Source organism: Henningerozyma blattae, chromosome 4 (assembly GCF_000315915.1).
Source record: "Henningerozyma blattae CBS 6284 chromosome 4, complete genome".
Lineage (NCBI taxonomy): Eukaryota > Fungi > Ascomycota > Saccharomycetes > Saccharomycetales > Saccharomycetaceae > Henningerozyma > Henningerozyma blattae.
The window spans coordinates 1,201,985-1,219,513 of record NC_020188.1 but is presented as its reverse complement, the minus strand read 5'-3'; the positions used below and the strand labels follow the sequence as shown (position 1 = coordinate 1,219,513).

General features: G+C 30.5%; 4 protein-coding genes and 1 non-coding gene across 5 annotated transcripts; 2 read left to right on the top strand and 3 right to left on the bottom strand.

Annotated features, from left to right (window-relative positions):
* Positions 1 to 1,474: 1,474 nt before the first annotated feature.
* Positions 1,475 to 2,881, top strand: LSB3 (Lsb3p; the record flags this gene model as incomplete). Its single annotated transcript, XM_004180461.1, has 1 exon — positions 1,475 to 2,881. The coding sequence occupies one exon, from the start codon at positions 1,475 to 1,477 to the stop codon at positions 2,879 to 2,881; it is 1,407 nt and encodes a 468-aa protein (XP_004180509.1).
* A 291-nt stretch (positions 2,882 to 3,172) lies between these two features.
* Positions 3,173 to 5,170, bottom strand: TBLA0D04940 (uncharacterized protein; the record flags this gene model as incomplete). The annotated part of the gene is made up of 1 exon (XM_004180460.1): positions 3,173 to 5,170. The coding sequence occupies one exon, from the start codon at positions 5,168 to 5,170 to the stop codon at positions 3,173 to 3,175; it is 1,998 nt and encodes a 665-aa protein (XP_004180508.1).
* A 947-nt stretch (positions 5,171 to 6,117) lies between these two features.
* On the bottom strand, positions 6,118 to 7,803 carry CDC14 (phosphoprotein phosphatase CDC14; the record flags this gene model as incomplete). Its single annotated transcript, XM_004180459.1, has 1 exon — positions 6,118 to 7,803. The coding sequence occupies one exon, from the start codon at positions 7,801 to 7,803 to the stop codon at positions 6,118 to 6,120; it is 1,686 nt and encodes a 561-aa protein (XP_004180507.1).
* Positions 7,804 to 11,000: 3,197 nt separating this feature from the next.
* On the bottom strand, positions 11,001 to 11,091 carry TBLA0Dtrna2Y. The gene is given in 2 exon segments: positions 11,001 to 11,037; positions 11,052 to 11,091. It is a non-coding gene; the product is annotated as a tRNA-Tyr (tRNA).
* Positions 11,092 to 14,660: 3,569 nt separating this feature from the next.
* Positions 14,661 to 16,607, top strand: ATG18 (phosphoinositide binding protein ATG18; the record flags this gene model as incomplete). Its single annotated transcript, XM_004180458.1, has 1 exon — positions 14,661 to 16,607. One exon carries the CDS (start codon positions 14,661 to 14,663, stop codon positions 16,605 to 16,607), a length of 1,947 nt encoding a protein of 648 aa, XP_004180506.1.
* Between the last annotated feature and the right edge of the window lie 922 nt (positions 16,608 to 17,529).

Below are 17,529 nucleotides of genomic sequence, written 5' to 3'. Positions count from 1 at the left end.
GTGCATGGAGCTTCTGGAGCTTCTTCAGTGGTGCATGGCTTAGTTTCAATGATTTGGTAAACGGTAGTGGTGTATGGTGCTTCAGTGTCTTCTTCTTCAGAAGTAGTACATGGAACTTCAACAACGTTGGTACAAGTAGTAGTAACAACAGAAGTAGAAACTTCACCACCATTGTAATCATCACTAGCAGAGTTTTTCTTGCATCCCTTCTTCAATTTCAATGGAGAAGCTTCAGACAAGGTCAATTGCAACATGACCATTAAACATAGGGCTTGGATATTGAATAATTTGCTTAACATTTTTGAAATATGGTACTTTTACTTAGGATATTGGAGCTATCAGATTAAATCGTGATGATTCTATAGGATATGATTTAGTTTTGATTAATATTTGAACCAATGAGCTGCTTTTATACTTTTTTTTGGATAAATTTTCAACGAAAGACATGCTCACATTCACAAAATTCTATATTATTCACTTTACCCAAATCATGCTATTTTCTTCATATGGCAGAGTAGTCTACTGTGGAAATATATTGCTTGTTAGCTAATATTGAAAGCATTTCGGTAGTGTTAAAAAAAATACAATGTGGGGTCTTTTCACATGATAAAATTTCCATTTAACAGAATAATATCAATCCATTCTAAAATTGTTTTCTGTACCTATAATAAATAAATTATAAAGTACTGCTCCTAAAAAGGAAATTAAGCATTTATGAGAATAACCCCCTCAACGGATAGTATCCTCTTAAGGGTCCTAAATTCTTTTTTTAACTTTATTTTTCACTCTTATTTTGTAATTATTTTTACATTTAACTAGGCTCAAAAAATACTTAGCAAACATAAAATTTATACTTGACATTTAATGTGGAATGTATTAGCATGTTCCGGCCCATTTCAATATTTAAGATATATAAAATTTTTCTAGTATAAACGAGAAGTTCGGAGACCTACCCCCTATTATGCGCCTTGAATGAATGTTCTAGACTCTACCCTCATATTTTGAGGTAGTCTAAATCTTTTATCCTACACCAATTACTTTTCAAAATATAAACCTAAAACATATTTTTTTAGCCGCCCATCTCGTTTAATGTCCTTTGTTTACTTTTGGACAAGATGGTAGCGCCTGCTCATCGGACGGTTGGTAAACAAACAAATTTCGTGTCGGCTCGTCGCGTAATTGCCAAGTCCCATTGGATGCTGGGAGATCTTTACTAAAAATAGTGAAAGTAAATATTTACTATAAAGATATCTGAACTGGAAAAAACTACGAACTTTGATGGGCGTTTCAGTAAATAATTGAGACTGCGATGGCTTTTAAAAATAAATTAAATAATAGGCTTTTACTCATGATTGTGGAAGCATCAATGTATATAACCACATAAAAAGAGATAAATAATTAAATTAGTAATTTAGGATCAACGATTAATTGGTAGATATTATATAACACATACATTTTTAATTATCAAACAACTATGGGTCTTAATAACCCTATTCCACGAGGTTTAAAGGCTGAATCTAAAAAGGCTGCAAAGATATTAACTTCGTTTATTAAGCCAAATCAAGTGTTTGGAGCTGATCAAGTTATTCCTCCAGATGTGTTGAAGAGGGCCCAAGGGTTAGCTATTATTACTGTATTTAAAGCTGGGTTTTTATTTTCTGGTAGAGGTGGCTCTGGTGTATTAGTCGCCCGTTTACCTAATGGACATTGGTCTGCTCCTTCTGCAATTGCAATGGGCGGCGCTGGTGCTGGTGGTATGGCAGGGTTAGAGTTAACAGATTTTGTTTTTATATTAAACACAAAGGATGCAGTTAAATCATTTTCAGAGTTTGGTACAATTACGCTTGGAGGAAATGTTTCTGTTTCAGCTGGTCCCTTAGGTAGAAATGCGGAGGCTGCTGCATCTGCATCTTCAGGTGGTTTCGCATCAGTATTCTCTTATTCTAAAAGTAAAGGTCTTTATGCGGGTGTTTCTTTAGAAGGATCTGCTATCATTGAAAGGAGAGATGCTAATAGGAAATATTATGGTGATCGCTGTACTTCCAAAGATATCTTATCAGGTAGAATTAAACCACCTGCTATTGCGGATCCGTTATTACATGTATTAGAATCAAGAGCTTTTAATTATAGAGCACCAGGAGAAACTAGAGCAGGGGATGATTACGATATTGACGATTTTAACTTTAGTGACGATGTTGAAGAAGATGATTATAATTATAGTAGAGATAATTCCAACAATTCCAGAAGATCAAATACACCTATGGGAGCACATAATGCTCGTGCTGGCAGAGGTTATTATGACGATGCAGATGATGATTGTTTTAACGATGCTGGATCCAATACCACATATAATAGTGGTGACAATACATCAATAAACTACAAAAAAGATAATAGAAATCCAAGATTATATAATGCAAGAAATAACTCTAGCCGTTCAACCTATAATGATGAATTTTACAGTTCAGATGACGAAGAAAATTACTATAGATCAAATAACTCAAGATCACAATATGGCCGTGGCTCAACTCAACGAGAAAATAGTAATAACAACAGGTCATATACTCAAAACAATAACAGCTCTCGTTGGAATAATAATTCACAAAATCAGCAAGAGGATGATTCTGTAAGAAATTTATCTGACAGGTTGACAAATTCAAAATTATCTAACACAAGTACACTTTCTCAGAGACAAACTAATAATAACTTACCCAAGGCTGTGGCATTATATACTTTTGATGGTGAAGAAAGAGGAGATTTATCTTTTAGAAAAGGTGATATTATTGTAATCATCAAGAAATCAGAATCTCAAGATGATTGGTGGAGTGGCAGATGCAATGGAGAAGAAGGAATCTTTCCCGCAAATTATGTCGAATTAGTTTAATTCAATCATGTAAATTTTCTTGTTTTTTGTGTATTGGTTTATGAAGAAGTGAAGTGATACCCAATATTATTATAATACAGTATCATAATAATTGAGATACTTCCCAAGATTTAATTTATTAATACATTAAAGGATATATATTTAGTATACTATAGTTTCATGTTATATTCAAAACACTGTCTTATTATAGGTGTGATTATTAATTCTTAAAGCAATTTTTTTTTTGCATTTTAGAGTTAAATATTAAATATATATTAGGTATACAATTAATATGTATATATAAAAAAATTCTCACCAATAACCAAGATATTTGGTAGCCTCTTTTACTTGGTTATGTAAAATACTTTGGTTTTTTGTATTTTCATTAATATTCAAAATGAATCTCGAGAGCTCCTCCACATTTTTACTCCAAAAAACATCAAAAATATAGTCAGTTATGCATTGGATATCTTCCATTTTAATGAGACCTGGTAACTCAATGATATTAATAATTCTCTTTGCTTGGCTGTTCAACATGTTTAAAATATTCTTTTCACGAAGTTCAATATCTTGTTTAATTAAATTTAAATTTGAAATTGCATTAGGCTCATATATATTTAATCCTTTAAGCTCATTCATAATTTCATCTGGAATATTAAGCTGTTTAATTAAATTGAAATTCATGTTCATATTGGTAGTGTTTGGATTGGAGAAATTCCATAAAGAATTATAAATATTGGTCTTCTTATTCTTGTCAAGTTTAACACCATTAGCTTCTGGTTTGAATTCAACCTTCTTTTCTCTTGGTTCATAATATTCTTCGACACTTGACCATCCAACTGAAATACGATCTGTTCCAATCAATTTCCTATTTAATAATTGGAAAATGATAATGGCATCTTTCTTTGTTGGGCAGCGAATAAAGGCTTCATAAGTATTTGGTGCTCCTAAACTTGGTACTAATTGTAAACTCTCTATATTAATAAAACTTTGTTTAAATAGATGGAACAAGTATGGTGGACTGCATAATATACTTAAATTACTCAATTTAATAAATGTATCGCATTTTTTTTCCTCAATGACCTTTGGTTTAGTTTGTGCCTTAGTTACATAAATAATTTTATCCTTATAATTTGTTTCATTAAACTTCTCTAAAGCAAAATTAGCGTCTTCATTATTTTTATATGTAATAATCGACCATAATGATTTATATCTGTAAACTTTGGAAGAAAATATTGATTTAATTGGGCCAATACTAGAAAAATAATCAAGAAGTTCTTCTTCTTCAGAGTAGAGAGGAAGATTTTTAACAAAAACAGAATTCGGATGAGGTAATTTTACTCCAAATGTTTCATCTTGAATTCTTTGATTTGGGTATTTTTGAATTTGGAGTTGAAGCTTCTCATTCTGCTGTTTCTCATATTGTTGTTGAATTTCAATATCTTTACCTGCACAGTTAAGTTCTTCTTTAATTATAATTTTTGAATCCAGTTTTTGCTTTCTTTGACTGAAATCTGGAAGTTCTCTTACTTCTTTATCAAAATGGATACCACATAAAATCTTATTACCCAAAAAATTCTTTTCATTATATTCATAAATTACTTTTTTGGCAGATTCATTATTATCAAAATATACAAAACCAATATTTTTTCTGTAATCTAATTTGCAAGATAAAATCCTACCATAAACTTTGAAAGTATCATAAAAGTACCTAGTAGTTAATTGTGGGTTATGGAGAGGAAGATTTGAAAAAAACACATTAGTACCAATATTTTTTCTATAAAATGTATTTCTTAAGGAAGGCATGATTTTAATCTCAGGACATCCAAACAAACTTCGATAATTATACTTTTCAACTAATCTGAGAATATCATTTTGGTTAGAAAAATTCAAATAACCATATCCCAAAGATTTCTTGGTTTTCATATCAACACACACTTTGGCAGAAATGAAAGATGGGAAATCTTTAAATTCTTCTTTCAACATTTCTTTTGTAACACGCTGGTTTAAGCCACCAATAAATAATGCAAAACTATTTTTATCATTTAGAGAATTATTTCTCTTGTCCTTTTGCTCTTCTTCATTTGCATTAGTTGAGCCTGAATTTAAATTCTTTTTGGAAACAGCTTCTTTTTGCTTATCATCCCTTTTTTTCACAACATATTTACCAGGGGAATGTCCTGAAGTTTTTTTGTTTTTTGGAGTGTTGACAGATATATCATTTAAAATTTGAGAATTATCAGTTAGCTTGTTATTATTCTTTGTAATAATAATGTTCTTATTAGTTTTTTCGTTGTTATTGTGTGTCATTGCGTGAAACAGTATATTTTATCTTATTTTATTTATTTGAATTTCTTGAAAATAAATTTGGTTATTCCTGATAAATTTTAATCTTTTTAATTTTCGAACTATACCATCCTAAATTGCTTGCTTTATATATGTTTATTTTTAAAATATTGGTGTCTTTTTATGTCTTCTGGATTAAGGCGCTTTTGTGTCACTTATGTACTTTAAATTTAAGGCTAAAAAAAGACGGATAATGTTTAAGATAAACTCGGCAAGTATAACAATTTCGAAGAATTTTTTATGAATCGAAGGTATAATTACTAAATAGCATGAAGCTTCTATAGTTCTCTATAACAAAAAAAGTGAATTAAGAAAAAAATTATTTACTGTAGATATCTTTTGAGACTAATTGTTATTTTAATTAAATGTAATTTTTTCCTAGAAAATGACAAATGCCGCTAAAGTTTCATTATTTATCATTAGGTATAAGACAACATTAAATGAAAAAAGAATTCCTTTCTAATCTTATTTATCTTACCAGCAACTAAATAGATAGATAGCAAGTAGGTATTAGTGTTCTTCTCTTATTATTTGTCCCTTTAACTCGTAATTCTTAGATATTTTAATTATGCATTTAAGTAACATTAAAACTATTGTCTTTTTGTCTTTATATCTTTTAGTTGGCAATTCATAATGTACCAAATTTACCTTAAAGTTACAAATAGTCTAAAAATACTCTCTCTTTCTATATATATTTTGTCGACTTAATTGAATATTCTCTATTAAATAAGTAGCCCCTTAAGACAGAATTTATAAATGGTAATGCTATCATGGCATATATGCAATGAAGCTTCTCAGTTTGAACAACAGCCGCAGATATATCGTTACTATTCGTTGCTGGTGTAAGTACCGATGATATAATGAAGTAAATTATTCGATAATACCAGTATGTACAAATAAATATTTAAATCCTATTTTCTGCTTGTCCCACTAATTTTCCTCACACCACCAGAGGAGCTGATATTTCTTTTGTTAGCTACGGGACGTCTATTTCTTGGTAACATCTGTCTTATTGTTTCCTCTGCACTTTTGTTAGCATCTTCTACAAAAGAATGCTTATTATGCTTATATTTACCATTCTCTTCTATATCATCTTGCATTAAAACATCATCTGAAGAGTTAGCCACTATACTATTATCATTATGTGAACTTGGGGTGTTTGTTTTATAATCGTCAATATTTTTGCTAATTGCAATATCTTCAGTAGTACGTGCTCCGTTAAAGCCTTTTCTTGGTTGGCCAGGGGACTGTTGTGGTACAGCAGCAGAGTGGTTAAAGTCGATATCTACCCTATTATCTTGTCGTCTTTTACTAGGCTTCGAACTAGGAGGTGTCATTACATCACTGTCATATTTTTCATTATCATTATTGGTACTTTCATCCATTTCTTTATTATTACTACTATGATCTTCTTTAGATTGGTTATACCTATCTTTGTCCTGATGTTCTAATTTCTGCTTTTTCTTTTGCTTTAACTTATTTTCTTTTTGTAAACGATATTCAGAAACAGTAACAAGAGGATATAATCCTCCTATTATGTGGCTTGGCTCTAGAGATAACCTCATAGTATATTTCCATTCTCTGAAATCGTTTTGATGCAAGTATAACCAATGCTGTTGTGGTCCAACTACCATACCTGGTCTAATAAATCTCAGAAATCCAATACATTCATTCGCAGTAAACCCATATGTATATATCAAATGTGCTCCAATTAAACAACCGGTTCTACCTAAACCAGCCTTACAATGAACGGCTACTTTCCCACCTCTGTTAATAATAGTTTCTGCCGCACCCACAAAATTGTGCACAATTGACATATCTGGACATGAACCATCTTCAAAAATCATATCTACATGTTTAATTCCAATTTCTTCAAAATGCTCTTTATTATACAAATGTGAGTTTAGTCTCACTACTAGTTGGACATTATTATTATTAAAGAACTTTAAAACACTTTTAAACGGTTGGTTTAGATGTTGTTTTGCATTTTCAATTGATCCACCAATTAATCGTGTATTCTCTTGAGGTGATGCAAATGCAATAAAATCTGGTGTTAAAACATTGAAATCACCAAATTCCACACGTTCATAACGTTCATATGTCTCTAAATTGAATGATTGCAAATTAATTAGACTTTTTTCTTTTGCTCTCCATACCCCATAGACAACATCTTGAATAGTAATTTCAAAATCTGCATTAGAATAACCTGCATCTCTAAATGGCATGAATGGCGGGTCTACTTGAGCTAAAGGTTGTAGAACTTGATGTGGGGTCCATCCTTGCACCAAAACCATATAACAACATAATAAACATGCTGAATTTGCTCTTTGTCTTGTTGAAGTAGAAGAGTAAAAGATTACTGCTTTATTGGTATTTTCTGGATCATTTAAAATTTCATGAAATATAACGGCAAAACGATATAAATGAGCAATATTCATTGGACCAAAATCTAAATGGAAACTATTATAGAAGATTGAATCCTCGATAGTAAAAAATACCATATCACTTGCATCTTGAGGAGTATAATCATAAGCACCTAAATATACACGACCTTTTAAAAATTCAATTGTATTGTCCAATTGTATACTTTTCCCCATATTCTAATTGTTCTATAATTTTAAGTTATACTTCTGTTTAATCTTGTTACAATTATCGATTTCTGAACAACTTCTCCAAACTGAAACTTAAAAAAACCTTTATTTGTTATAATTGAAATGAGAAAAATTTAAATAAAAAGAAACCTAATGTGAAACTCACGGTCAATAAATTCTTCAACTTTTAAAAAAAAAAATATTCTTTTAACAAATTATTCGAATTTAATTTAACTAGTTATTTCATTTTCGAACAACTTAAGGCAATTTTGTTGATGTTTACCAAATTTCCGGATCTGGAAATATAAAAAAAATAAAATAGATTTGGAGATAAATGCCAAAAATGAAAATAACATTAAATATTAAGTAACCAGAATATTATATAAAAAAAAACTAGATATAGATCATAGTTATAGAACTACAATTTTTGCTAATACCCTTGATATTTTAATGTTGTAATATAAAAAAAAGGAAGTTTTTCTTTTTTTTATTTACTTTTCTCGAGTATTTTTTGACAACGTAACATAAAAGAAAAAAGAAATGAATTTTCGTCTTTTTATGATATACCCTACTAAATATAGAATACTAGAACTTTAATACATTCTATTGATCTGGTATACTAATAAATTTGAAACATTAAATAAAATTTTAAAATATTAAAGTTAAAAGTTACAATACGACTTTATTTGTCAACGAGACAACTAATAGAGTTCCAAAGTTTAAGTAAATGCTCAACTTGTGAAAATTACTTCCATTCTTTTCATAATATCAGAAGGATATATTTCAATTTTTTTTTTGATTTTTAGAATTTGTAAAACATACAATGTAGAAGAATAGTCTCTCCTTTTTTTTTTCAATTATTATTACTATTATTATTACTATTAATTTTCCACTTCTTATTATTCTTAGTTTCTTAATAATACTAAACCTATAATACTATACTTTCAATTCTAAAGCAAATAAGATTAAAAAAATGTAAATTGAAATGTTAGGAGTATTTTAATTTTTTGGAAATTCTCTCCCAAAGAGGAAAGTCCGGTACTTGAGTTCCTTATGAATAATATTAAAAGGAAAAAGCAACAAAAGATATAGAAAAAAGGTAGACTAATTATCAAGAACTACTTTTTACAAAGTTTGAATTTAACTAAAGTACAGTAATATTTCTTACCAAAGCTATAGATCTTTTAGTTTTATGAAGCATATGGTTTCTAATTTAATTATCGGCAAAAATAATCATCTATTCCAATTTCAAACGATCAAATATCTTTTCAATGTACAATATATGCAAAACAGGTAATTGACTGGCGGCTATTTGAAGCTATGCAATCTTGAGAATTACCTAACAATTCAAATAGGTATAATATAGCTGAATAGGACACGTAAATGTATTTCGAGGGAAAACATAGTGAAATCCATTTTGGAAGATATAGATGTATCTGTGAAGAAGAGATTACTATAAATCTATCGTAGGTTGAGAAGCGATAGGAAACCCTAATATACGCTAATGAGGAGAATTTCATGACAACTTGTATTGTGGGTAATGCGTAGGCATTCACTACTACCATTGACAGAAACTATGTGGCAGACTGTATTAATCAAGCAAATTGAAAATAGCAATCTCCCTGAATACCAATTTTATATTGGGCAAATTTACACCTGAATAGTCATACATAAGGAGAGTATTCTAAGATGATAATTGTTCAAAATAGATGTTCCCTTTTGGGAATTTGTTCGTTAATCTGTCCGGGTTCTAGTGTGGTCATCAAGTTTAAGCCAGGTTTCTTAAAACTAAGTGACTCAAAAAATTACCGACTGTTGAAGAGATTTTACTTCAAATTGAGGTTTAAATAACTTCAGACTTAGGATTAAGTTCTAACCATTTCTTATAATCAAGACTCAGGAAAATTATGTTTTTACATTTATATACTTGAAATTACTGATCTTTAGATCCTGAAAAACATTAAACCAGGTTAACAAAAGAATATTCATCTAATAAAAAAAAAAATTATGTGAGTACATAATGAATAGCTCAAGTGTAACTGCGAGTAACTTTCATATTATATTTTCAGTTATGCCAGATGTGTCCCTATTAGAATAAGGACAATATGGACAGGCTAGGGTAAGTTCTCATAAAAGTAAGAACTCTTATAGATGATTAAGTTTGTAATCTAGATTTGGGGATAACTCTAACTGGTACAATACGTATCATCATTGAAATTACCATCAGTCGTAGATTGTTCTAGGGTCAGTTATAATTCTTGCTATATAGAATGTATATGTTGCCCGGTTTTCGAATTCAGCCAGGAATTAATATAAAATTTGGTTGTTTCGTAACAGAATACTCTTTATGAATATCCATCTTCACAGAACGTTCCTCTTATATAAGACCTATGTCTCGCCAGACACAAGCTTCCCGGACATAATCATTATGTTCTCATCAGAACCGGCGTTCTGGAAGATACTCTTGACGGGCAGAATTGTAACCGCAGTCCCAATTCGTAGACTAGGCCTACCGCATAGTCTCTGCCGATGATAGTAGTACGATACCTCAAAATTTACCTATCATCCCACTTGTAGTTAACTCAGAAGTTAACCTACTTCTAACTTGTATCTGATATCTACAGGCTCGCCCTGTAGATCATCTCAGATCTCTTGTCTTCTTGGATGCTCCTGTATCTCTTAAGACCCGATGATAGATTACGCTATCCTCTCTCGAAATACATTCTTCCCGTGCACATTTTCAAGCTACATACTTATTCATCTGTTTAAGCTCCTAAGTCTGGCTTCTGCACACGTGACCCCACAAGCTCTTGGTCACATATCCTAACCGGATCTACCATGTAACAATTTTTAAGCTTTGATACTCCCAGTAGTATATCTTTTTGGCTGCTAGTTTAATACCAACTGTTTATTAAACTATACAACTATATACCTGAGCCTATGTAAGTTAAATATTATTATTATTACGTTCCGATTTGTTCACTATACACTTCCATCTTTTGTATTTCGTTCTTTTGTCTTCTAGTTCCTACTTCTTTGTTCTACTTTAACCCTCTAGTTTATTCTTTTAGCTTTAGATTCTTAAATAGAATTTATGTTCACGATTCACTTACTTGTTAATCTACATATTCATTCCCTTATCACGTGATCCTGATTTATGCACGTGACTAACATAGCTCACACTACGTGACAAAAAATAAATGTCTCCCGGGGGCGAGTCGAACGCCCGATCTCAAGATTTCCTTTTATTTCAAATTACAGTCTTGCGCCTTAAACCAACTTGGCTACCGAGAGTCGCTTTCGTTAAAATTTGTTTTAAACCAACTTAGGAGTACAATACACTTAAATAGCAACTACCAAACTTAACAATCTTATTAACTTAACACCAGTTAATCCTTCGAACTCACGAATATAATTGTTGTTCCTTTTAAACTAAATAACTGTATAAAAGAACTATAAATTTATGTCTTAAGTCTGAAAAGCTGGCCTTTAAATACTTTTCAAAGGTCAACTTTTTTTTTTTTCAATTTTACTTTAATTGGTCTATTTATAAACTTACTTACAATGGTAGGAGTGCACAGTTTAAGTATTGCTGGTTAACTAATAAAAATTATGCATCGAACAGATATTCACAGGGATGCAACTAGCAGCTGCTCAGTGTTGTGTACAATTTCCAGTTAGCAACTTGTAGATGAGTATAAAGTCGATCTCGTCTACAACAAAATTATTATATAGTGATCTGGCTAGTATTTTACAGATGACTATAACTCTGATTATTCTTATAACTATAACTTACTTATCTTATTCTGTGTAATTCTATATAGATGCCTCATGGGCATCGCTTTATATACAAGCGAGTTTACGCGTCGCAACATGTTGACGCGAACGTCTCTGATTTAGTTAGGGCTTGTAAGCTCCTAACCCTTGGCATAGTGTACTGACAGTATCACTATGTCACATCCCCCCCCCTTCTAACCGTGGCCCTCTCTTCATCTGTGGCTTCGGCGGTTCTTTTACTTAGTTGCTTAAAGTTATCTAACAATGCCATTTGACGATCTCGGTTCATGAATTCAACAAAATATGCATGTGGGATTGGTACTGCAATTAGTGGATCGACATCTTCAAAATGTGCTGGAATATGATTATATCATTTTCTATTAAGTGGTAAAAGACTTTTATCACGTGACTTATTATTTAAAATGTGTTTTTCTTATTATATCGAAAAACACTATTTAAGAAATATATTCATTTTAATTATAGTATTTACTATATATTTCCAAATAAAGTAATCGTCCTTACATCTCAAACACTGTATAACAATGTCTAACTCTCTTGAACCCCAGTAAATTGGAATATGATCAAATCTGCCCATTCAATCTTGGCTTGTTCTTCAGTCACATCCTTAGTTAAAGCCTTCTCAGTATATGCTCTACCTGAGGCTTCAACTGGTGAAATGGTTTGATCCTTGGTAACATTTTTGAAATCAGAACGTTTAACAAAGGCATCCCAGTTCATGGCATATAAATCACTAACTTTGACCTCGTATCCCTTAGGTTTCAAATCTTTCACTGTATCTTCCATTAGCGAGTGATTTAAAGAGTATTTTTCTGGGTGGGCCAAGACAATTAAGGAATTTTTAGTTTGACAATTTGAAGAAGAATTTGGTATTTTGTTTATATGTTAGTTTATTGGTCTGTTTGTTGTATTTGTTTGGTGTTTTTTTTTCTTCTTCATACCAAATGAATATGACACTTCAATCTAGTCCATTTATATATCTCAACAGCCCACATCTTTTTTCAAATTTCTTAATTATTTGTTATACAAATAATATTCAACTTTGTAATCTATAGTTAGTTGACATCTTTTATTAAAGGGTAATAACCTTGACTAAATTAATCTATAAATATTGCTCGTAGGTGTTTCCAAAATAGGTAGTATGTTTGCGATGATTTCTAATCCGCAATGTCATTAACCGCGAAAAATATCTAACCAAAGATTTAAACTTAGCTTTGGCTACTATGAAAATAAGCAAATATGTCAAAAAAAATCACATGGAGCGAATATGAAATATTCAGACTAAATTAGTTTTATCTTACGCCCCGAGATTAACTTTCTTGGTCCAGTACATAATACAAATTCTCCATAAAAACACTACGTATCCATATACCAACCGTTGATACAAATGTAACATTCTTCACTGTCATATACGGCAGCCTCACTCTATTCGCATGTAAAACCTAATAACCTTCTGCTCGTATCTTAATTTAAATTACTATAACGTATATAACGGTAGTTTCTTAAGAGCCACAGTCTCTTCTAATGTATTTCTCTAAAAAAAAGATACGTTATTTGCCTTGAAATCCTTCACTACTTGTTCATCTCATCGTATCATCGGTAAATCTTATTTCCTTATTCTCTACTCTGGTCTCATACGTATAAGAAGTCAAGATGATTTTAAGACGCAACAGTTCTTTTATTAATTGGGAAATGAGTTAATTATCCAACGGTATCGAAAGAGTAGGAATCAATATTGGATTATAAAAGTAGAGTAGTTATTATAGAATTGGTGGTTTTTTAAAAGAATAATGAGCAATGTGCAATTGAAAGTTGTAATTAATAATTACTAAGAATAATAATAGTCTAGTTTGGTGTAAGATATTACGTATTAAATTAACTATACTTTCTTATAAGAACTAACAGCCGTGGGATTTAAATTAATTTGAGCAAAATAATAATAACCAAGATATATTGGTTTCCTCTAGAAAGCAAGGTTTGTAATTTTCTAGTCTTTTTTCACTAAGCATGAACTATTTTTGTTTCAATCCTGTATCTAAAAGAAAAACCTTACAAAATATAAGCAAAGTATTGATTCATAAGTGATTGTTGTTACAACTTTACTGCCAGTGGTGATTCTTAAAGTATAGCATAGGAACTTATTAATAACGAAATTATAGAATAATATGGTATTTCTAAATAAAGAAATAGTGGCACTCTTTAGAAATGATATATAAGAATAATGTTCAAAAAAATTTTATTGTTTTTACTTGTTACTGGTGAAAAATTAACTCTCTATCCTTCGAATTAACTATAAATTACCAAACTTCCTTCAAAATTTAAGTTGGGTGTTATTCCATTATTTCTATATACGTTTTTTCCCCTAATAAAAAAAAGTTGGAAGTTTCTCAACAATTAATTTACTAAAACAAAGTATTTGTCTCTATATTATGACAAGTTCTAATCCTAATTTTTCAACTATGAACAAATATTTTTGATACTTCTCGTATGTATTTACAATTTTTTAACAAATTAATTCAATGAATTTAATTAATTCAAAACTAAATATGTAAAGACAAAATTTACAAAACTTAGGAAATATTGAATCATAAAAAAGACTGCTTACAGAATTGACAAAAATATAAATTATTTAATAAAAATTCAGTAAATAAATAAATTACTACACTTTTCAAGTAAAGTGAGGAATAAGGGCGATTTTTTGTATTTAAGTTTGTCTCCCCATGTTATAACAGCAGAATTTGTACTTTATTAAATCCAATTTTGGATAATTTCTTTCAACAACTCGATTAAATAATTTTCAGTTGAATTATTTCATAAAAAGTGGGGGTATCTACTTTAAAATTTGTGTTTTTCCCTCCATAAAACATATTATTTTTCAATCTTTGTTAATCCGGTTGGTGAATTTTAAAGATTTACCGAAATTTGATCTAATATTTCAATTGAATTGACGATTGATATTAACCTTACCATAACACAAGTTGCAGTTAGTTCGTTAAGATATATTTAAATTACACACTGTAATATTTTGACATATTTATATTATTAAACAATACATAGAGTATTCTACAATGGCACCATCAAATTATAATAATGATTTATTGATAAATTTCATGGATTTCAATCAATCAGGCTCATGCATATCATTAGGTACAACAAAAGATTTCCGTTTATTTAATATTGATCCTTTTCAAAGATTTGAATTTAATGATTTTAGCTCAAGGGCTAATGATAGTTCTTCAATTGACAAAGACTTTATAATTAATAAAAATTATGGGATAGTAGAAATGCTATACACCACCTCGTTATTAGTATTAGTAGGTTCTGGAGGTTCAACAACTACTAACAATACAAATTTCAATAGCCAATCAGATAATTGTGACACAGATATGGAATCAAATTTAAACGGCCAATATTCATCAAGCTCAACTTCTTTATCACCAAGATGCTTAAGGATATTAAATGTAAAAAATTTTAATATCATTGGTGATTTAACTTTTCCAAATACTATTCTCTCTATAAAAATGAACCATTCAAATTTAATTGTTCTATTAAGGGATAAAATATATATATACAACATAAAAACATTGAACTTAATTCATATTATTGAATTACAGTCAAATAATAATAACCTAATATCAATTACATACTCCGACGAACAAGGACAAGAACAAGATCTTTCAACAGATTCTGAATTTAAGTCAAAAAACCTGAATTATCTAGTATATCCATCACCTCCCAAGGTTGTCAACTCCGATATAAAATCAAATTTGACAACAAACGATCTAATAATTCCAAATGATATTTCTACTTCTTCAGACAATAGTTCATCTCCATCTTTATTAGCACCTTCATATTCAAGCGATAACAATACTATTAATAATTCAAATATAAATCCAAATACCAATACTGTAAATAACAATAACAATACAAATAACAATGACGAAATTAGTAATCAAGGAGATGTCATTTTATTTAATTTAAATACATTACAACCAATTATGGTGATTGAAGCTCATAAAGGTGAGATTGCTGCATTGACGTTAAGTAATGATGGTAAATTATTAGCCACGGCTTCAAAAAAAGGTACCATCATCAGAGTGTTTTCTACAGATTCCGGTTCAAAATTATATCAATTTAGAAGAGGTACATATCCAACTCAAATCTATTCGATAAGTTTCAGCCATGATAATAAATTTATTTCAGTAACATGCTCTAGTAAAACTGTTCATATTTTTAAACTTGAACACTCACGCTCACATTCACAATCCAAAGATTCAGGAGAGGACTCTAATGAAATTCTTGATAATAATACAACAAACAATTCCATACATTCAGAAAATAGTACTGCTGGAGAAGATATTATGGTGTTAGAGAAAAATAAACCGTATGTGGATAATTCAAGAAAAACCGTGGGCCGACTCATTCGTCAATCATCACAACAATTATCAAGACAAGCTGCCCAGACATTAGGCAATATTTTTCCAATCAAGGTAAAGTCATTACTGGAGCCATCAAGGCATTTTGCTAGTTTGAAAATACCAAATGAAAATAACAATAGTAACAACAACAACAGCAACAACAACAACAGTTATAACACTGCTCTCCGTGGTAATAGTGCTGCTACAACATCTACTTATGATAACACAAGTGAAGTGTATGATAATGAATCCATGAATAACGATAATAATAATAATATGAATAGTGGTAATAGTGAATCTTTACAAGTAAAATGCATAACAACAATAGGAACTTTAAAGGATATTAACATCAAACATTTCCCTGAATTATTTGATATCAAAAATGCAGGAGTTAATAACCCGAATCAATCTTCAAAAATAACAACAGATGATGTTCAAATGAATAATGAAAATACATCTGCGGAAAAAGATCCAATAATCAAAGTCTTACCAATCAGAGTTGTGTCATCCAATGGTTACCTATACAACTATGTGATGGATCCTGAGCGAGGTGGCGATTGTTTACTAATTTCGAAATACTCTCTACTATCGGATTGAAGAAAACCATAAAAAAGTCTGTTACGAACAAAGTAATGCCATCAATGACAGATTAATTATTACGAAAATACTTCTTAACTACATGCATAGATGTGTAGATTCATTGAGAGATTCGTATACATCCACTATATAGCGTATATAATCTAATCACGTTTGAAAAATAGAATCATATTGAGCCAGACTAATCAATGCCTTACATGCTACTTCTATACATGCACACTTTACCGAATCAAGAATTTAGAAAAATAAGAAGACTAGAAAAATAATAACCTTTAAGAGGAGCACTTACCAAATCAATGTTAATCCCGATTACAACTTATAATTGAAAAAAAAAATGGTTTCGGAGTACTTTTCCTCTTGAGAAACAAATACCAAGAATCACCAATTTTAATAAGCTGACACCTTATTACAGTGCCCATAACATTGCCCATTTAAGATTGCCATCTATTGACATTTTGCTTTTGACTATGTCCGTACCATGATAAATAAATAAATTTTCACTCTCTCACTCGGGATGTGTTTGCGGTTTTACCACTTCAGGCCTAGACCGCCATTTCCTACCCATCAACACCTAGTGAAAAATTCAGCCTAATCAGGACATCATTTAAATTTTACCTGCCTGCCGTTATTTCTGGGGTCTCTTAATACATGGTTCTAGGAGCATCACGGACAGATAATGCAGATTCTTGAATTCGTGAGACTGCTGCTTCCAGGGATAATAAACTACGATCTAGAACCAACATAATCATGAGTTAGATAGAGAGAACGGTAACGTCTATCATATATAATTTAAAGATGTCTAGGCTAGCTGTATTTGAAATTTCAATATAACTTACCTGTCTTGTTAATAGGCGCCATAAATTATAAAACTTTCCCATCATATCGTCAAAATTAAAATCACGAGTATTCCGTACTTGTGAAC